The sequence below is a fragment of the Harmonia axyridis genome, chromosome 3, assembly GCF_914767665.1.
Source record: "Harmonia axyridis chromosome 3, icHarAxyr1.1, whole genome shotgun sequence".
Classification (NCBI taxonomy): Eukaryota; Metazoa; Arthropoda; class Insecta; order Coleoptera; family Coccinellidae; genus Harmonia; species Harmonia axyridis.
Window position 1 is genome coordinate 29,140,444 of NC_059503.1, and position 22,166 is coordinate 29,162,609.

The 22,166-nt window shown below is 37.2% G+C and overlaps 2 protein-coding genes across 17 annotated transcripts in view; one reads left to right on the forward strand and one right to left on the reverse strand.

Annotated features, from left to right (window-relative positions):
• The window catches only part of LOC123677138 (arginine-glutamic acid dipeptide repeats protein), a 51,200-nt gene extending 38,993 nt beyond the window's left edge, over nt 1–12,207 (forward strand). For 5 of the 16 annotated variants that reach the window (XM_045613651.1, XM_045613656.1, XM_045613653.1 and 2 more), the window contains exons 8-20: nt 19–2,118; nt 2,175–2,537; nt 3,442–3,665; nt 5,053–5,263; nt 5,339–5,615; nt 5,678–6,009; nt 6,084–6,383; nt 8,183–8,415; nt 8,908–9,067; nt 9,363–9,517; nt 10,518–10,615; nt 10,710–10,775; nt 10,835–12,207. In XM_045613651.1, coding sequence (XP_045469607.1) covers nt 19–2,118; nt 2,175–2,537; nt 3,442–3,665; nt 5,053–5,263; nt 5,339–5,615; nt 5,678–6,009; nt 6,084–6,383; nt 8,183–8,415; nt 8,908–9,067; nt 9,363–9,517; nt 10,518–10,615; nt 10,710–10,773 — 4,517 coding nt within the window. In that variant the 3' untranslated portion in view covers nt 10,774–10,775; nt 10,835–12,207. The remainder of the gene's footprint in view (nt 1–18; nt 2,119–2,174; nt 2,538–3,441; nt 3,666–5,052; nt 5,264–5,338; nt 5,616–5,677; nt 6,010–6,083; nt 6,384–8,182; nt 8,416–8,907; nt 9,068–9,362; nt 9,518–10,517; nt 10,616–10,709; nt 10,776–10,834) is intronic. The other 11 variants (XM_045613664.1, XM_045613667.1, XM_045613660.1 and 8 more) reach the window with 10 other exon arrangements.
• A 1,371-nt stretch (nt 12,208–13,578) lies between these two features.
• Nucleotides 13,579–21,487, reverse strand: LOC123675054 (muscle LIM protein Mlp84B-like). The gene is made up of 6 exons (XM_045610293.1): nt 21,271–21,487; nt 18,234–18,400; nt 18,038–18,174; nt 16,253–16,607; nt 13,782–13,911; nt 13,579–13,701 (listed from the first exon to the last, which is right to left on the reverse strand). The coding sequence occupies exons 1-6, from the start codon at nt 21,362–21,364 to the stop codon at nt 13,643–13,645; spliced, it is 942 nt and encodes a 313-aa protein (XP_045466249.1). The 5' UTR covers nt 21,365–21,487; the 3' UTR covers nt 13,579–13,642.
• Nucleotides 21,488–22,166: the final 679 nt, after the last annotated feature.

The following is a 22,166-nucleotide window of genomic DNA, read 5'->3' on the forward strand; positions in this document are numbered from 1 at the left end:
TGAAATCTAAACTTCTAGATAACCCAGATGAAAGCCCGCAGCGAATGAGAACCAGGAATAAGGCAGCAAAGGAACAATCGACAAGAAGCTGTACACGACCGAAAAGAGGTGGCACAGAAACTCCTGAACCTAAGACGCCCGTTAAGCAATCTTCCAGTGACAAATCGTCCAACACTCCTAATAAGAAGAAACCAAAACTGGAGACTCCAACCAAAAGTAGAAAACGAGTCCATGAGAAAGAAGATAATGAGGATGAAAACAAGGATCTTCTATTTAAAAAGAAGAGAGACAGGGCAGAAAGTCCTTCCAGTAACACAACTGGATCTGGCTCAGGTGATGAGGTCGAGAACAACACTGAACCTGATGAGAATAGCACTGAGAACAGTCTTCCTCCCCCTCCTCCCGCAACATCTACCAACCTAATAACCAACACTTCCAACAATGTAACAAATACCAATAATAATAATAATAATAACAACAATATACCAGCAGAAGATACTCAATCAAAGAGTGTTGTGAAGACTGAGGTTGATAATGGAGTGGATAAACAAGATGGTCCTCCAGTTCAAGCCGCAACAGTACCTGTGATCATGTCAAATAAAGTTCCGACAGAGAACACCATGCCTTTGAACGTGTCAATCAGGTTACCCGAAGACATAGGTGACATTAAGCATTTGATCAAGTGTGCTACTACAGATGATGAAATGAAGAGGGAGAAATTTGACAATAAGCTTCAAAATCCGGAGGTTAAAAAAGAAACCTTCAAGGTAGAACCTAAAGCTGAAGAACATATGGAAGAAGAGAAAGACACGAGCGTGGATAAAGTTAAAACTGAGCTTATTATTCCAAGGGTCATAACAATGGAAAAAGGAATCATGCAAGAAGAATACGAGGGTGGCAACGAACAAACGCAACATATCATTTCCCTCAAAGAGCATCTTAAAGATCCTTTAAATTATTACAATGAACCTACGCCTCTATTAAACCACCTACAACCCAACCTCAAGGATAACAAGCAACACCCCTTGAATCTGAAGGAAGCACAACCCATTGACACACGACCAAATGACCAAATTGTGAATATGAACCACGGTAGTTATATGCCACCGGATCAGATCAAACAAGAACCGCCTTCCTATGGGTTCTCTGGTACCCCCAGAGAACAAACAAATCAGGAAATACAGCCTCCAACTTCCTCTGCTGTCATGACAAACACTGTTATAAAGATTGAACCTCGCGACGAACCCATGGAACTGACCAATCCTCCTCGAGATTTCAGTCAGGTTCCGTCCAGCAGTCAACCTTTGAACATACCCCAGGTTATTCCCATGGCTCAGTACTCTGCACAGCAGAATCCCCCACAAAGGGATTACGAGGACGAAAGGAGACCAGAGAAGATGGAACGGCCAGAAAGATTGGATAGGCCAGAAAGGACAGATCTTGGAGGGTCTAGTTCGATGGGAAATACATCAATTGGTCAACCCCCACTGCCTAGCATGATGCAGTCCAATAATCTAGTCACCATCGGGGGAGGATCGCAGCAGATGGGACATTACGGATACATCCAACCCGGCGTCCCTCTAGCCCTAGACAAAAACACACCGGTAGCCATGCCCAACCAGAATGAACCTCAGAATCTCAAGGTCAAACAGGAAATCCAAGAGCCTCCGTCAATTCACCAGAGTGTCGGTCACGCTCCTCCTTCTAGTCATATACAATCCTTGCCTCCTTACTCCCAAGGGAACATTTCTCAGGCTCATCCCCACACGTCGGTGATGCCTCCTACATCCGCTGCGGCGGTGGTCACGAGCGGTCTGAATCAGGGACCTTTCATGCCGCCCCATTCAACGCATATGCAACAGGCGGCTGTCGTGGATCCATTGCAGAGTCTGAAGGACGTTAAAGTCCCTGGCTATGTGCCTTCCTCTGGATCGCAGACGTCCGATAGATCTCCGTCCGGGTCGACGACGATGGACGTGAAGAAAGAACCCGACTTCGGAATGCCGATGACTAGCCGAGCAAGTCCTGCTCAGGTTGGGGAAAAATGCTCCACTCCGAAGAATACCACGCCCACGCCATTGATACAGGTCTCGCAAACTCCTCCTTTACGTCACACCGGTGAATAAATTTTTCTTTTAATTTACGTTCTGTTATTCTAACTTTTTATGTTGCAGGTACGAATTCTCCGCATTCGGCAATCAATTTGATCAACTCTAGCAATAATCCCCCTACGTCTCTACCTCAGTCAATGCATCCCCAACCTGGCGCTCCTTATCCTCCACAACACTCACATCCTCTCATGCATCCGTCGTTTTTGCATCCGATGCATCCTTTCCATTCACACCCCTATTCGCCTTACCCCTTCTCCTATCCTTATCCATACCCTGTGCCACAGCCACACGCCATTCCACCACCATCAGGTAGGGTTGATGGTCCCCAAAAGATAGACACAGTCAGCGCCACATTGATGTCTTCTCAACACAGTACAACAAGTACTCTGACGAGTAAAAAGGAGATCAGAGAGCCAATAGAGAATGGTAAGTTAGAAGTCGAATCAGCGTTAAACATGACAGCGGGTCAATTAATTTTATTCAGGCAAACTCCTAAATTAACCAGAATGGCCTCAGAGGAAAGAAAAGATAGAGGTGCCTTATAGCATTTGTTGACATCGCTATAACATTTTTGTTTACAAACACTTATAATGTACTGCGTTGCCATTCTGAGGAAGAAGTAATCTTTTCTCCGTTTTGTGGCATAGATGTTTTGCGAATATTCTGAGGATTTGGCAACACGGTTCTATTGTTGTTATTGCACGTGTCAACTAGAGGTGCGTTAAGGGTTAACTGTTCATTTTAATTTCACGTTTGTAATCGGCGTTATTTCATACAAGTTTGTGAATTTTAAGTTACATATTGTTAATTTTAATCATGGTAAATACTCGAAAAACATATATAGTGTGTAAAACATCGGAAATGAAAACCTAACCTATCATAGGTTAGTTCACGTTTTGAGTCCATAGGCGTAGAATATATCTCGTCTATGGAGTAGTATTTGTGAGATATCGAAAACTTAATTCAATGCTAACATTTGTAGGTTTCCTTCAAATAGAGAATTTAGCAAAATATTGTGCCACGTATTAATATTGCAAATGAACAATTTGCCGAAATATGCATATGTTTGTTCCAAACATTTCAGCACCGAAAACTTAATAAGAGGCAGTAAGAGAACCATTGACTACGCCACTGAAATGTTTACCGCCCCTCTAGTTGTCAATTTTGAAGGTTTGTTGTTGTCCTATCTCACTTTATCATCATGCTGTTGCAATTGATTACAATACAACGCTATTTACTTCTAAGGGCACCTCTATCTTTTCTTTCCTCTGAGAGAATGGCTTTATTTTTAATTGATATTTTCTAACCGAATTCTGATATCCTATGATAGGTACAGAAAGACATCAAACGCACGAAATGACGCTGACGCACAACCAATCTACGTCACATCATAGTTCGGTCCACGCCAGTTCCGAAAAGCACAACTATGGCGGCGGATCAAGTCACTCCATCACAATATCGCACTCAACGAGTACGAGTTCTAGTCAATCGGTGCAGCACAAAGTTAACCAGAAGACAGTTAGGACTGGGTCGCCCCACACTCCTATATCACAGGTGAGATTATGTTTTCCATTCAAATATTTCTCTCAATATAGGATCGTCTCTTAAGCTTGTCTTGCAATCATAGTCTGCCGTAAACAGAAGAGTGATTGTTCATTATGATAAAAAAGCTCGTTTGAATCTCAAAGATAACAAGCAACGAAAATGCTAGCATTTGAAGGAATTAAATTTTTGATAAATACTTTTTTCTCTTTCACTGTTAAGTGTATTCTTTATTTCTCGAAGTGTACCCTTTTACAGATCTTAGAAAATTTCTTGGTGTATTAGAAAGTATCTACAATGTTGAGTGTTGAGTCTGCGTCTTTCATTTCTGAAAATTATGGTTTTCGATATATTATAAAAATGATATGTTGTTTAGTATCCGGTGGAGTGCATCTACTTATTGTAAAGCCTTAATCTGTTATATACGATTTTGATAGAAAAATCATCAAATTTCCTAAGAAATACAATATTTTTTAGTGAATGAATCAAATTTATTTGCTTATGTTCCAGCTCCATTAAAAGTTTTTGGACCTGGTTGAATTTCATTTCATATTTCAGCTATATATTCCTCAGATACTTCATTAAATGTAAAATTTTGTTTAGTTATCAGAACTAAAAAACTCTAGCATCAAGTTCTGTTTCAACCATTTTGTGTATTTTCTGCAATCACCAATGATTCCTCTCAGTTCTGTTCCACTACAAGATGTATTTAAGAAATATTATCCAAGTGGATGCTTATTTACTAAGGCATTTTTGCTGGGATATATTTTTTCTTTGCCTAAAATAAAATGGTGCTCTAAAAACATTTTCTATATCAGTATTTAGCAAATGAAAAAATTCAGTTCTAAATGCTAATCAATATCGTGAAAACCCACTATGTATTTCGAAATACTGCAAATTTACTTTGATCAATACTTTATCCATTGAACTTGAAATTCTTTACATTCTTTTTTCTAATTCAATTTTCCTTTGACTGAAAAAATAAAGGTTTTTGTTTGATTATATTCTCCAACAAAATCTATAATACCTCAATCAAATGCCTCAACTTATTTGTCTCGGTGTTAAGTGAGATAATTCTTTATTTGGTGAATACTTTGACGTTTTTGGCTTGGTATACCAAGCAAATGGAACTTGACTAGAAGACACTCAATTCAAAAAATCATGAATGAATCAATCTGAACTTAAATTTGTTTTGAACCTTGTAGAAAGAGATGGAAGTTCGTTTATCTTCGTCATTTTTTACTACAGTAGTTCATAGTGAAACTCATGGTGAACGGAACGTCATGCTTAAAAACGGCAGTGATTTGTATTTGTGTATTGTGTGAAAAAATCAATGAACGTTAAAATTTGATTAAATACGAAATCCTATAATTATAACAAATCAATATGATCCTTCCAGACCACTACGGCCACAATAAACCATTCATCATCTTCGTCTGGAGGCGGCAATCACCAACACACACATCACCACACACATCATCACGAGCGATTATCGCCTGGCGGCAATCAGTTACTCAGGCATGGTATGCATCCAAAACCGCCACCCCAGGGTAACCTACAGCATCTTATGATCCAACCACCAAGCCTTGGACACCATCCCGGTTCTCTAGGTAATCTAAGACTCTAATTGACGATAGTTTCTCTTTATCTTGGACCAATTCAACTATGTATAACATTCTTTATAGGTCCTCCTCAGTCTATGGGCAGTAGCTCTCTAGAAGCCTTAAGGGTTCACGCTGCTCAAGCCGCTGCCAACATGCAGCAGAGCATGCAGTCTAGTCCTTCTCCATTAAGCCTACCTAGTACCAAACCTCCACCGCCCGAAGAGGTTGTCAAGATAGAACCAGATCCTGAACCCTCTCCAGAGGATGAAGGCCAATCAAGCCCAATTGCACCATCTAGGGGGCCTTCCCCTGAACCCAGAATAGAGGATAATGAGTGTCACAGAAGTCAGTCAGCAATGTGAGTATTCTGAAAAAAGTCTGTTGAATAACTATATCTTATAATCTATTTATATTTACCAGCTTTCTACGGCACTGGAATCGTGGCGATTACAATTCGTGCACTAGGACTGATCTGACCTTCAAACCTGTGCCAGACTCAAAGTTGGCTAGGAAGAGAGAGGAGAGGCTACGAAAACAAGCAGAACGTGAAAGGGAAGAAAGGGAGAAGGTGCAACAAGCTCAGGCAAGAAAAATAGCGACGCCAGAGAAGCCAGACGTGAAGCCCCCTTCAAGGGGACCCTTAGAAACGGTTTCCTCGCCCTACGAAAGGTTCCAGAGACCTGGGTTCCAAGATACTCCTGCTTTAAGGCAACTCTCTGAGTATGCAAGACCTCATGGTGGATTTAGTCCAGGTAAGTTGGCATTTTGCTCTACCTCGACATAATAACTCTACTGGATTATCAACCATCACAATTTTTATTTGTAGGACACATGCAAAGGACACTGCTGCCTCCTGCACATGTTATGGACCCTATGCTCCAATATCAGCTCAACATGTATGGTCCAGCTGCTAGGGAGAGGCTTGAACTGGAGCATCTGGAGAGAGAGAAGCGGGAGCGTGAAATCCGAGAGCTCAGGGAGAGGGAACTGAACGATAGACTCAAAGAGGAATTGATGAAGAGTGGAATGAGAGGTCCTCCTAATCCCATGGATCCCCACTGGTTGGAAATACAGAGGAGATACGCGGCAGGCTTGGCGGGTCCTGCAGGTCAGTTTAAACCACGAGGTATTTCAAAAACATTTATGTAAAAAATTAGGCTTAGGGCTTGTTTCACCACTTGCTTATGAAGTCCCGGATACATGGCCAGCGGATATTGGATAAATATGCCAGATAATTTTTTTCCGTTTCACAGCTGAGGTGCTGGATAAAATATCTACTTGATAGCTATCTGATAGTTTTATAGACGGAAGGTTTGGTGTTATTCTCAATACTGATTAAAGAAATATAAAGCGAGACCTTTCAATTTGTTTATTTATGTCTTTTCGATTATTTGTATTTAGAATCGACATGCTTCGTGAGGTTAGACTTGTCATTTCATAAATATGAATATATTTTGACAGTTTTGGATACAGGCCTTTTTAACAAGAGAAGCAACTTTCAATTAAATAAATAATTGAATGCTAATTTTCATAGTTCACCTAGACCTAAATTCTTCATCGTCATATTCAACAAAATGATCAACTCGTGGTTTAAGGTCACGACGTTTTATTTGATGTCATATAATATCTGCAAGAAAATCTTCAAATTCGACTTCTAAAAATTTGAAGAGACACAAAACATGTTACACCAATAAGATTCAACAAATATTGAAATACCTAACCTATTCTTGTTCATGCTCATCCAAATACACTGACCAATGACAACGTATCCTCTCATCAGAAAATTAAATGGCCTATGATGCCAACGCACCAATAAATGAAATTTCTCTCTGTCTCTCATCAGGAAAAAATTTGGTTATTTGCTGCCTGATTTCTCAGTTTACCGGTGTCTTTAACCTATTAGACACTTGTGAAACACAATTATCTATTGGATAAGTCCTGAATAGGCTATCCGGGACGTTAACATAAGATTGTTAAACAGACCCTTCAGCTATTAACCTTTCAAAACATAATAATTATTTCTAATTGAATTTAGATTATTTTTGTTTTTCTAGGTAAAACAAATGCAAAACAACTTTCACCGCTTCCAAACTTTTGAGTCAGTTACTGATATTTAATATTTTGAAATTATTCAATGTTCGGCCAATTCAAATCAATTGAGGAAAAAAATGTAACCTACCTTAAAATTCTGCGTTTCTAATATCTAAGCTTTTTCCCATTGATAGTTACTGATAATGTTCATTTAAAACAAGCGCAACCTCCTTCAGAATCATTACTTAGATTAGATTGTTTAACACTTCACTTAATAAGTCCTGGTCCTAACATTTTTTCGACTTTATTCATCAACATAGTCACCTTCAAGAGTGATACTTGTTCTTCAATGTTCCTCTAACATTTTAATACCTTTTCTGTAGAAATATTCGTTTTTGCTTTGAATATAGGTCTGACTTTCAACAATCACCTCTACATTAGAGCCTTTTTTTAAAGTCTGCATATCACCTCTTAATTGTTGTTGTCAAATGGGTAGAGGCTGGATAACGCTTATTACTTTGCTTGTTCAGAATTTTTTCCCAGTAAGAAAACCGTGTGTTATCAATACACGAAACTCCATTTATCCATTCTTCAAACAACAACAAATGGAGCAAATGGAAATCTTTAATATCTCGATCCAATCGTTTGATCTTGGTACTAATTAGAAATTTTCATTGAATATAAAATGGTTTTAGAACAAATTTTTTACTCCATACTCAACCAATAGGAAAACCTCTGTGATGAAGGATTTGAGTATAGTTCTTCTGGAAATATCTTCAAAAATAAACAACACCAAATATCATTCATTTTTTTTTTCATTTCAATTCTAACCATTTAGTTTAGGTCTATTATTGCTCTGATCTAAGAACAGTATCCTATAAGTATGAGATGTAGACTTTTTTACAGGGCCTGGCGGCATTCCGTTACATCACTTCGCCCTGTATCCAGGCGCCGGTGCCAGTCCCCAACTCTCCCAGCTGGAGAGAGAACGATTGGAGAGGTTAGGAATACCACCACCTGGAGCTCCAGGTGGTCCCCCAGGTGCGCCACCCGGTCATCCTCACCACCCTGCACATCAGGCACAGCTAGAAGCTGCTGAAAGGTTGGCTTTAGCCACCGATCCCATGGTAAGTTTCATTATGTTATGACTAATTGATATACAGGGTGTCCAAGTTCGAGTTTTTCGAGTTGAATTATGAAATTTGGGATTATGATAAAATTTGATAATTTTTACTAAGCTGAAATATTTTTGCCACAATATTCATTTTGAAAATTAGAATTTATGATCTTATTTTGTTCAGAATTTCCTATTGCACTACATTATCAAATTTTTCTCCTTCGGTAATACTAACTGTGCATATTTCCATTTTTTCCACCTTATTTTTTTTTTTAAACCATTATTTTCCTATTAGTTTCATTCACCGCATAACCGGAAGTGTTTAAATCACAAAAATATTTGAGCTTATTGGAGAATATCGAAAAATGTCATACCGCAATTTTCATAATTTAAAGACGCCTAGTTCTCCAGAAACATCTAATTCGAAATCGGGACACGCTGTATAATCGTTTGACGACTAAAATAACTTCCTCTGCCTATATAGCAGGTTCATGTTTATTAGTATTGTTCGCAGGTCCGACTACAGATGGCGGGTATATCGCCAGAATATCACGCACACACTCATGCGCACACCCATGCTCATACCCATCTGCATCTACATCCACAGCAACAGCAGGCTCAACAAGAAGCTGCTGCTGCCGCCGCAGGTTTTCCTCTGCCAGGTAAATATTCATTTTGTTTTTTTGTTTTTGTCAATAAGACATTCACAAAATATCTATAGAACTATAAGGTGCGCAACTAAGTTCCCGCTGTTTTTTTTTTTGAGGAAAGGAAACTTTATTGTAAAAAATGGTTACAAAGGAACAATTCAAAGTATTGCCTATTGCTAGGTGGTACTTTTTTCCATCTTTCTGGATCTGGTGTAGCGCGATTACCATTATTGTCTTGTGTCCTGACTGAAACATAATAATTGCATGCAAATATTCTCTGACTATGTTTTTTGTTTTTTACCTTTAGGTTCTCTGCCCTATCCTGAAATGTATAATTACTTTTCAGCTTCCGGTACCCCAGGTTATCCAAGGCCTGGCATGATGCATGGTAGGGATGGCCCATTGGCTTTGCATCATCCTGATTTGTTAGGAAGACCTTACGCCGACCAGCTGGCTCACCAGGTAAGTTTTTCATAGAAACCCAATACTACTGTCTTCCTTCTAATGATCATTTATCCCTCCCAACAATCCAATTTATGCCATGTAAAAAAACAATTTATGAAGCGAAATTGAAAAAAAAGAAAACCACTGATGTGAAATTAAGACTTTCGTTCAAATTTTTTTCAACTTTGAAGTAAATACAATTTACATCGTTTTTGGAACAATTTTCTTGAAGAAACAAAACAGCATATTCAAATGATAAGTGAACCCTTCAACCTTATCTGCAAATAAACAAAAACATCTGAAACAAATCAGAATTGTGTTCTATTGATCTAGAAGGATCAATGCGGTAGTGTGACCAAATTTTGTACAAACTTCTTGAATTTTCCCAGATTCTGAAAAAAACTCTTGAAGGTGGATGGAATTTATTTATTTGATTGTCTGACAACATTTCAAAATGTTAATTAATGTCTGATGAAATCAAAGCTCTATTCACCATCCACTATATTCCTTGTTTTAGTCATTATTTTTCTGGAATCCTGAGCACATGTCTGAGTATTCAGAGATTATTTCTTGAAAAACGGAAGCTATTTGAATAAAATTGCTCGTCTGTTATATAATCAAAAATGGTCTCAATTGGTTTTGATTTTTTTTAACACAACTGTATTATGAAGAATCGATTCCTCAATACAGTCCCCCCAGCTGAAATTGCTAACCATATTCCCCTTCCATTGTCAATTTTGCACTTTTACGCAATAAATTATTGAATTAATTACTATCGAATCACTAATTTCGAGATTTGACATTTTACTACCTTTCGTAACAGCGTCTTGCAATAGTTAACTTTTAAAATCGCGTGGAGGAATCTTTATAACAGAATTCTTTCATAAAGTCATCGCATATTTGTGTGTTGCTATAACGAACATAATTGATTTTGACCTCAAATCCTGAGTCTAACCCAATCTTTTGAAACCATTCTCTACTCAGAATACGAAAATTTCACCATAATTCTTTTTTCTAGGCTGCTGCACATGAACAAATTCAAAGACAAATGATGTTAGAGAGGGAAAGATTTCCCCCCCATCCATCAATTGTTGCACATCATGAGGAATATTTGAGGTGAGAAAGTCTCTATTCACAACTAAGATGAATTAATTTTTTTCTTCAACTTCAAATTTTGAATATTTTCATTTATATTTATTAATATTTTTAGGCAAAGAGAAAGAGAACTGAAAGTGAGAGCCTTGGAAGATGCAGCGAGAGGATCTAGACCTTAGGGGTAGGTGGAAATACTATTAATCTAGTCAACATTGAATTAATTGATATATTTGTTTTCAGAGCTACATTTTCTCCGTGTGCGAATCCAGTTTGTTATCAGATTTTACTTTAAAATTACACATTTCTTGGATACTTGGGGAAATGCCCAGGACATATGTTAAGAATGAACTTGTTTAAGTACATTTTGTAGTGAGTGATTTATTTAAATTTGTGAACAGTGAGTGTTTAATATTTATGAATATTGTAAATTAAGATTATATAAAACATCGGAAAAACTATAGAGTATCGTACAAATGTAAAAAAAAATGTATACTGAAAGTTTTGAAATTATGTATATTTTTTACACCTATGTATATAGATTTTTTTTAGTTCATTGAAGGCGTGGTTTAATAACAGTTCTCAGTGAAAACAGAAAGTGCAAGAGTTGTTTTATTTGACGGAATATTGGAAGTTTTATGAAAAGGTTATATTGTCAATTCTAAATGATCTTTGATCTTTATCTGATGAAATTTGATATTGAGCCTTATTATACAAAAGTTGCAATTTTCATTACTGAAGAAAAAGTGATCATTAATTGAGGCAATGTTTAGATGGAAATATGTTGATATTTTGTTCAAATATCACATTGCTGATATCTCATAATGTATTTGGTATGCATATAAAATTGATATTTAATTTTTATTCTGATTTTTAAAACTCCCAATATCTACAATAAACTTGAATTAAATCATATAATGAATTGTGATTGAGAAAATATTTTGAAGGAACCTAATTTTTTAAATCTTTCAGGAAATGCTTTCTGATTGAACTGAAAATTTTTTTTATTCAATTATTGATTATTGGTGTAACTGAGAATGTAATTTCCAATTTGGAGAAACATGTCTAAGAAAAGTTATAGAATTTTATATCCAAATTATAATTTTGTATTTGTATCCTATTCAATTTATTTTCAGTTACATCACTTTTTATGTTTGAATTTGATATCCAGAACAGAGTACTTAAAATTTCAGCATTTCGTGTTGAAAGTTTGCAGAAAATCTTAAAAGTAATCACCCTTCGATAAAGCGAAACATTCATAGACTGAAAATTTATTTTACTCCTACATGGTTTGAATTGTGACAACTCCGTGTATTGTATATTTTTTTTGTTTATTTTACCAAAGATTTTCACAATCAAATCTTCCCCCCTGCAGTGTTTTCAGTTTAACATCGCAATTCGATGAAAAATGATCAATGAAATAATTGTTGTTGTCTTTCAAGTTTCGATTTTATATAGAACATATAAATATTAATTTTTTATCCTTGGATATAGGGTCGTTGTAAATAACTTAGATATAATATTTTTCAGAAAAGCTTTTTATAATAGAAAAATGTATAAAGTAATGTTTAAATTATGTATACAGATATAGCTGAAATAAATCATATTAATTTCTATTTCATTAATTTTTTAGTTCTGTAATTTGAGATTTTGAACAAAAAATACAATTCAATTATTAAGTTGCTAGAATAAATCTTATTAGGAAAGTACAAATAAATATCGAGGGGCATGTACTCTCTTTTTCCTACAAATTACGAAAACTAGCCTATATTTCATAGCTTACTATATTTCAATACCTCGTATTGCTTATACTGAGAGAAATTTTATACCTCACAGTACTCTGCCCCCACCATGCTTGATAGACCAATGAAATTGGGCTTTAGAAAAGTCAGTTCGATGGAAACGCAATGTTGAATTGAATCAGGTACCTTACTTGTATTATTTAAATTTGTGCAAGGTGCAACATTTGGAAAGTCCTTTTTCTCACTCATGTGTTTGCCGCACTCGCCTTTCAGGCTCCTACCACAAATTTCCACAGTTGTGAGAAAACTTGAACTTTTTTCATTTGTTGCACAAAATGCTATTTCCAGAGTGTAACAATTTGTTCATTCATTTTATCACCTTCACTACTTTGACATAGACTACGCAGAAATAACAAAAAATCCTCTATATATGTGTTTGCTATTAGACCCGAAATCGGGAATACTAATACGTTTTCCTTAGGTAGCACTATTGAATACGATGGCTATATTTCCATGGAAACGACAACGAAAACTTCCCTATTCTTTCATTGGTGACGCTATCCAATTCTGATATCCTATACTCATTGGATGCTTCCTGAGGCGGCAGGGACCTGTAAGAAAGCCAGTGAGAAGGTTCTTATTAAGATCCAAATACTTTTTGAATCTTTGGTATTAAAGTACCGCTGATCGATATTTTGTAAATTCCATGAGAATATTTATTTATTAATATCTCTTTTGATTTCCTCCTTCTCTCAAAACTTTCTTATAGGAGAAATTTCCTATACCAGAGAAAGGTTTGGTGTTGCCACATCACATTTATGATAGTTACCATAGGTTCGTTTCCACACATCTTTCAATTGGTAGTATTTCTCCCTGAAAGACACTTGAACTTGAGTCTAACGATAGTAAGCACTGTCCCAGATATTTCAGCGCTGTACTGTTGTTATTGAATTATCTGTGTACCATTTAGTGGTATATTTTTCAATAGTTTGTGTCTTGCTATTCCCTTCTTACTAAAAAAAGTGGGGCTAGGGGACATCATAGTCCCCTATAATCATCTGAATTGATTATAGTTAACACAATTTTTTATGATTCAAAATTGAATTTTAGGAATTCATCCCATTAAATTTCATTACTAAATCATAATATATAAATTAGTAATAACTGCATAACAGCATCATCAATTACCGTTTGTCTTTACAATACATTACAATACATGTAGCATTTTGTATGAAAATAGAATTATTCAACTAATACGTTTATTGTTACAATAAGACAATACATCATTAGACTTATGACAGGGTTCTTCCTAAAACACTCTATTCCTGAAGCCGTAATTGTTGAAACCAAAATGTTTTTTGTAACAACCTGTAAACGAAGAAATAAATTAGTACGATGTTTTCCTAGACTTGGAAATAGGAGGATTTTCGTTGTTTTGGTTGGCTTACGTCGACAAAATATCTCTCCACAATGTTCTTCGACGTTTGTGGCATCCAGGGGTTTGAGGCAGGAATAGCAAGAGAAACAGCTGTTGTGATAAGCTCCGTAAGAAGTGAGTACAATCTCTGCTGCATATACCTAAAAATTTTTTTCAAATAAAAAAAATATTTTGAATAGTAGGTTATCATTGAACATTCCTCATTTCATTCCGACCCAAAGAAATTTGGATAAGGGTCAAAATCACCTGAAAATCAACTTTGAATGACATTGTATGATTTATCGTTGAATTCAGCGTTAAAAGTTATTTCGAAAAGTGTCATAAAATATACAGGTCCGTATTGAAAAAAATAAGGTTGAGGGTGGCCCAGAGAGCACGAAACGTTGGACACGAAATCTGATTATGACAAATTGAGAACAATTTACTGTCGAATAAAAAATTCCTGTAACATTTTTTTATAATATTTGAAATAAAGTGGGAAAAAAAGAAAAATCAAAATGACAGAATTTACTTTTCTTATGATATCTCAATAACCGGCCCTGATAATCTCGATTTGTTTGAACTGCTTGATAATGCTTCTATGCATGCAACTTTTTCTCCATTTGACCGACCTTCTAACTCTTATGGTTTAAAAGTTACCAATACAATCCCATTGAAAAAGTGGCCACCCTGTATAAGAATCTGTGAACTTCAGATAATAAAAATATTCTTTTACCACCAAGGTCTGCGGATTTAGCTTCTACCAGATGCCGTTAAAAATATGAGATTTCGTTCTACAAAAACTTTTCCGACACTTTTGGTGATTACTTGTCTCAGTTTGGTTTGAGCACGTGTCAAAGATGGATAATAGAAAAGAGAAATACGCTATATGTTATAGTTTTTCTTCGAAAATGCAAGCCAGGCGGCTGAAAATTTAAATAGTGTTTATGGTCCTGTTTCTGGAACAGCCAATGGCGTGCTATTTTGGTTTCGTCAATTCCGTTCCGGTAATTTCGATGTCAAAGATGCACCTAGCACTACACAAGGCCAATTGTCGAAAAAGTCGATAAAATAATGGATATTGTCGAGTCTGATCGTCAGGTAAGCACTGTTTCGATTTCCCGAGATCTAAAGATTACACAAAAAAGTTTGAAACCATTTGCATTAGGGTGGTCTCAAAAAGATGCTCGATGTATGGGTACAAGTTAACGCAAAAAACCTCATGGACCGTATATCCATCTGCGAATCGCAACAGAATCGACCCATTTTTGAAGCGGTTGGTGACTGGTCATGAAAAGTGGATCACTTACGACAACGTCAAGTGAAAACGGTCCTGGTCGAAAAGCGGTGAGCCGGCTGAAACGGTGGCCAAGCTAGGATTGACGGCTAGGAAGGTTTTGCTGTATGTTTGGTGGAATTGTCAGGGAATTATCTACTATTAGCTGCTCCCCTACGGTACAATTATTAACTCGGAACTCTACTGATAACAATTTGACCGTCTGAAGGAGGCAATCGCTCAGTAGCGGCCAGCTTTGGCTAATAGGAGAGGAACTCTGTTCCATCCAACGCCAGGCAACGCATATCGATAGTGACACTCCAGAAGCTCCAAGAGCTTGGTTGGAAGGTTCTTATGCATCCACCTTATAGTAAGGATCTGGCACCTAGTGATCTGTTTCTATCCATGAGGAACAATTTTGCTTGTGAAAAATTCGCTTCAAAAGAAGCTCGTGAAAATTGACGGTCTCAATTTTTTGCCAATAGTAAGGAGGACTTCTATGAGAGAGGCATTATGATATTACCTTCAAAATGGCAACAAGTTATTGAACAAAACGGCGCATATTTGACCTGAATCGGATCATTCTAACTATTGTAATTAAAGCGTTGTTACACTGAATGAACGTATACGTTTTGAAAGATCACTTGTCGAGAATACGGTCCCAGAAGCTCCGAGAGATTGGTTGGAAGGTTCTTATGCATCCACCTTATAGTAAGGATCTGGCACCTAGTGATCTGTTTCTATCCATAAAGAACAATTTTGCTAGAGAAAAATTCGCTTTAACAGAAGCGAATTTTGCTTGTGAAAAATTCGCTTTAACAGAAGCGAATTTTGTTTGTGAAAAATTCGCTTCAACAGGAGCTTGTGAAAATTGACGGTCTCAATTTTTTGCAAATAGGAAGGAGGACTTCTATGAGAGAGGCATAATGATATTACCTTCATAATGGCAACAAGTTATCGAACAAAAAGGCGCGTATTTGACCTGAATCGGATCATTCTAACTATTCAATACAGAAAATGCTCATTTCCTCTGAGGTTGGGTTCTTTGGTCTCTACGAGGGAAGTTCCTCTGTGGGGGTGTTCTGATCCTCCTATCTTTCTTAGACCTAATCTTGTAATTAAAGCCTTGTTTTCCATTTAAAAATGATGGATTCTTTTTACTACACCTAATTTTGTGTGATATTTGTAGTGTTTTTTGATATGGTAGTGAATCCAGAAAGTCTCACCTTGTGCCCACATCTCCTACATGGAGCACATCCGGTATATTTGTGGTTTCTGTTGTTATCGCAGCAGTGCATCTTGTTCTGACATCCGTACCTGGTCTCACCGCAACTTTTTCTAGCGTTACAAACACGCCTGCAGCCCCCGAACTTCTCCAAAGATTCGCAGGAGTCCGAGCATTCTCGCCTCTTGCTAAGGCTGCGCGCGGCTTTGTCCAAGCACGATGACGATCTCGACATGCAACTGATGACGGGGCATTTGCGTCTGCTGAAGCCACACCTGCTCTTGGGCTGCTGGCACGGGAAGACTGGGTGGACGCATGGTCTACAATGATCTTTGAGACACAACGGCGTTATCCGTCTGCATGAAACATAACACTTTATACTGTTTCTGGCAAAAACAAATAAGGTACTTCAAATAGCTAATGCTTGATCTATCACTTCCGAAGATGATCATGCAAAACTGAATATTCCTCTGCAAAGCAGCCGATATATTTTTAGGTGTACAACTTTGCTTTCGCCGTTTTGAAATAGATGGTTGTAACGGTAACTGATAGTCGAAATAAATAGGTCGTAGATGTCATACAATAAACTGAGGTATTTGTAAACATAATGCCATCGAAATATTAGTCGAATTGTGTCTGCTTCTTAAAGTTATTCTCGATTAAACATGTCAGCTTACGAGCCAAATTCTCGTTATTTGCGGGAGGTTTTAATTTTCTACTTTGATATGAAGAAATCTGCGGCTGAGGCCCATCGAATTAGTGAAAGAACGTGCCGAGAGTGGTTTCAACTATTCAAAAACGGTGATTTTGACGTCGAAAACTAGCATGGCAGTGGAAGATAGATGTTTTTCGAAGATGCAGAATTGGAGGCTTTACTTGATCAAGACTCGTGTCAAACGCAACAAGAATTGGCAGGTTCATTGGGAGTGAGGCAATAAGCCATTTCAAAACCCTGAAAGTCATGGAAATGATTCAGAAACAAAAAAATTGGGTGCCGTTCGAGTTGAAGTCGAGAGATGTTGAACGGCGTTTGTTTGCTTGTAAAAAGCTGCTTGCAAGGCAAAGACGGAAGGGATTTCCGAATTGTATTGTGATTGGAGAATAAAAATGGGTTCATTACGATAATCCCAAGCGCAGAAAATCATGGGGATATCCCGGTCAAACCGAATATTCACAGTTCCAAGGTCATGCTCAGTTATTGGTGGGACCAGATCGGCGTATGTAGTATGAAATGTTAAAACTGACTGAAACAATCACAGGCAATCGTTATCGAAAGCAATTAATGCATTTTAGCCGAGAATTGAAAGACAAACGACCGCAATACAACGAGAGACATGATAAAGTTATTTTACAGCATGATGACAAATGCTCGACCCCATGTTGCGAAAATGGTCGAGACATACTTGGAAACGTCGAACTGAGAAGTCCTACCCCACCCACCGTATTCTTCAGAAGTTACTCGCTAGAACTATCACTGCTTTCGATCAATGGCACATGGCCTGGCTGTCCAGCACTACCGTTCTTATGAAGAAGTAAAAAATGGGATCTTTACGTGGATCGCTTCAAAAACGAACAGTTTTTTCAACGCTGCCCAAAGATGGGAGGAAGTAGTGGCCAGCGATGGACAATACTTTGAATCATTAATGTATAACCAGATGTTTACAATAAAGCCTCGAATTTCGGAAAAAACGGCGGAAGCGAAGTTGTACGCCCATGTAACAGAAACACACTCGCTAATCTGCCAAGAAACAATAATTCGTCTATGAACAATTTCTCGAGAACTCACTTATCCCCTACCGGGTTCCTGTTGCAGTAGTTCGCCAGTTCCCTAGGCAAGGCGTGACAGCCACTTCTGCAACTTCGCCTCTTGTTCTTGCAAAGGAAGCAGTCATCGGAGTGCGTGGGACTCAGCCGACAGCAGTTCTAAAAAAGAAGAACATTTAGCAAATCCAATTAGGATGAAATGAGATTCAGGGCATTACATGACTGGAACTGGAGCAACATGGGTCGTAATGTTCTTCGATGGTGGCGGTCTCGTCCTCTCCTTCGAAAGAGCAATATTTCCTGAACATCTTGAAGCACGAATGACAGTAGATTTCACCTTTGTAGACCCTCGCGAAGTCAGCGTTCAGATCGCAGTTGCACTTGTCTGTAATTAATGCATTACATAGGAACCTACAAGGCATTAACTAAGTATGGAGATAGCCTAAGACCATGATTCATTGGGACTGTAGTTTGCAACAAACACTTATTAATAAATATAAACACTGATACCATGAAAACATCACTATGGAAACATCATTATATAATGAAATACAATACTGATTAAGAGTGAAAAGATACAATTCAATCAAATGCAATGAATGTTTACATTATTTGTTTGGTTTGATAGTTCTAATCTTAAAATATTCGAATGGAAAACAACTTCGAGATTTAAACATTAGAAGTGTGGCGGCTTCTCATAAAGCTCCACATAGCAACAATGAACACAGCACTCGGTGGCCTAGAGGTTAAGAGTGTAGACTCACTCACCGAGATGCTACAAGGTGCCGGGTTCGAGTCCCGGCAGCTCCCGATAATAATGAATTCCCTAAGCGTCTGTGACACGGCACACACAAATATACCAAAGTCACACTGATGAGTCCGGTGAGTGTGCCAGGGACGAAACGCATAAGTAGGCATATGTGAAATCCTACAGAAGCTTTCATTGTTAATATATTTGATTGAATTGTTTCTCCTCCCCGTAAAACCAATATTCTTATTATAGTGCGATGCTCTTATTTTTCCAGTGTTTTTACTTGGATATGCTTTGTTTGTTGTAAAGTCCTGATGAATACAATGAAATTGAAGTAGTTGCCCTGGTTTTTGAAGATTGTTTTGTTGAGAAGCAGACCTTTCACCATTTAGATAGAAGCATAAATTGGAGAATACCGATAGGTCTTAAAATCAACAACTATATTATACTCAATGAGAAGTGTTACATCAAGAAGAATACTGTGTTTGACTACTCGGGTAGTGAAGAAATTTATAGGATAGGATAATATCAATATAGTACATAATGCCTCAGATCAAGAGTAATTGTGATGTAGTAAATCGGAAATTTAGAATTTATTGAAATTATTGTAGAAAATCGAAAAAATGGAAATTATTGAAATTATTATTCAGAACGATGGACGTTAAATTCAGAAGAGCGGTCGAGACTTGTGTGTAAATCGATCTTATCTTAGAAGCTGCATATATTCTTTATCGATTATTGCTTTTCATTACTTATCTTCTCACTGCGTTGGTGAAATCGATATATTTTTCACGGATAAGAAGAATATATTTAGATACGGGGAATGCTTTTGGTCACATATGACAGTGCAGAAAATCCGTCAGGCTGTAGGCAAATTCGAAGTATGGTTCTTGCTGAGACTGCATAAAAATCTAGTTTGAACTGAGGTTGAAGGTCTGTTGACAAAAAATGAAGAAGGAATGATGAGGATTGATGTTTTTTTAGTCAGTATCGCTTAGGGTCTCTTATTGAGAAAGGTTGAGAATTAGAACGTCGGTCGCGAAACCGGACTTAGATTAAAACAATTTCTTTTGAAGATCAGAGTAATTTTTTTTGAAAGGTTGAATCAAGAATAAAGGGAATTTAGTAGATGATAGAGAGTTGAAGGAATTTTAAGTTTTTTTGTAAGAAGGAATTGTTTTAACTCTAAGAACGGTTAAATTAGGTCAGAAATAGAAAACTAGGAATTTTTTGGGATAAAGTTAGAATTTGTTTTAGAATCTCTTCGGAATAAATTAGGTTAGATCGGAGTTCGCGGATCGGGAGTGAAGTGTTATATAAGGAATTACACGTTTTCGAGTGAACAGTTTGAAAAAAATTGAAACTAGGTTTAGGCAGGGCCTAAAATACTTACCTAGCATCGTGGGATAAGGGCAAGTTTTTGGCTATTTACTTTTGGTTTATTTGTTGATGTTTGAATTTTTTTTTTTTCAATGAAAATAAGTTTATTTGAGTAGTCCTGATTCTCCCAAATTCAAAGTTGGTATATTGTTTCGTTTGTTTGAATAACTGATTATTTGAGACATTTTTTTTGTTTTTATAAAATTTTGGCCGTTGAGTCAACATTTCAAGGGATATTGTAACTTTGGTTATTTTTCATTTTTCTTTATTATATTTAGTTTTAAAATTTAAATCGATTTTTCATTGACCCAGCAAACTAATCCTGTCCCTAGAGAAGGAAATTCAACTAATAAGACCTGTCCATCGAAGCGACAGGCCGGACTTACGTATAACATCTTTGGTGAACTTATATGATTATTAATTCTCCGAGACCTCTGGAAAGCCGCTCTTCCAGGGGTTAAAAGAACATCTCAACCGGAGATAAGTGAACGATTGGTCAACATTCTCTGACCAACCCGTTCATGACAGTGAATCTATCATTGCCAATAGACAAGTCATTAGTTCCAGGTTCTTGTGTGGGTTTCTTTTAACAGCAAACTCATTATCAAGTTGCAGGCGGAATTACGATTCATTCCTAAGACGCCATTATGCTATTTTGCATTCTAATGCTACTGCACTCCGCACCAGTTCACACTGGTCAGCTATTTGACGTGTTGAATTGAAATAGTCTCTTTAATCAAGAGATGGTGATTATTTCGATGCTCAACACTATTTGGCCAGAACGTAATAATTGAGTGTTTAGTGTATGTGTGGTACATCAGTTTTATAAACATTTACCAAAAAGGCTCGCTGGTAGCGAAGACATTTTGCTCCATTTTATGTAAATAAAGCTGTCAACCTTTTTCATCCAAGTTCCTCAATAGTTTTATATTGGAACCAAACGAAATTAAAGTAAATTTTTCCATTTCAACACAAAAAAGAGGTTGGGTTCAATAACCAAAATTGGAAGCTAACGTGTTAATTTTTGATGAAATGTCGTAAGAGACGCTGGAACCAGATTGTTTCGTTTTCATATGGTGAGCCTAGAAATAGTTTCTTCGGTGTAGACTAAAAAAAATACTCACTGCATCTGAAGCAGCACTTGTGCCAGACCTTATTGAGAGTGATTCTAGGCTCTTCAGGACAGACTTTCTTACCACATGCTGCGCATTGTGGCATCTTTTTTTGTTGCAGTTTTACAAGAATTTGGAGGTTGCGAAATTGGATAAATCGAACTAGGAGGGCTATCTAAGGCCCATCCCTAAAATTTTTCATAACGGTCAGAACTAACGTCAAATTTTGACGTTACGGATACTTCATGGTTTAGCATAGAAATTTATTTTCGTCAGAAAAAGAAGAATACAAATCTATAGTGACTTTTTGTTAGCCCGAAAGATGACTTCGTTGCCTGTGCATCTCTGCCCGCTCATAGGACATCAAACCCAACAATTTTACAGAAAAATCGCCACGCTCCGCTACGTGCATGGTAGTTGCGATCACCGAGTGTCATACTGATAATTTCATCAGTGATCCCGAAATGAAACACCGTAATTCTCAGAGAGAGGGCGCACCTTTAAAATTGACTGAAAACGCCTCGCCAAACAATAAAAACTTTTTTTTTTAGGTGGAAGGCACACAAGGGAATTTTTTAGTGGAGAACTTAATTATTATTCATTGTCATTAAGCATGGCCGCCTCCAAACATATTGGCGCCCCGGCAAAAAAAAATTTAACGCCCTGATCTGCCTTATTTATCTGAATTTTTTTTAAGAGCTGTTATTCCTCTCAGCCATCTTTTCAAAATTTCATATGAAATCGTATTTTTGAACTCAAAATCACTTTGTCGCAGTTATCAAAGGACGTTTTGCCGATTTCTTCAAAAAACGTCTTCTATTGTTTAAAAGTACGACGCTGTATAAATCTATAGTAAAGATCACGTACTTCCTAAAGGTGAATTTTAGTATCTTTGTGTAACTACAAGA

Excerpts from the sequence above, each read along its gene's own strand:
- LOC123675054 (XM_045610293.1), bottom strand. The coding sequence starts at position 21,364 with ATGCCACAATGCGCAGCATGTGGTAAGAAAGTCTGTCCTGAAGAGCCT. Across the intron at positions 18,401-21,270 it reads CAAGTGCTGCTTCAGATGCA|ACAAGTGCAACTGCGATCTG; the intron begins GTGAGTATTTTT and ends CATTAATTACAG. Across the intron at positions 16,608-18,037 it reads AGGAACCCGGTAGGGGATAA|ACGGATAACGCCGTTGTGTC; the intron begins GTGAGTTCTCGA and ends TGTTTCATGCAG.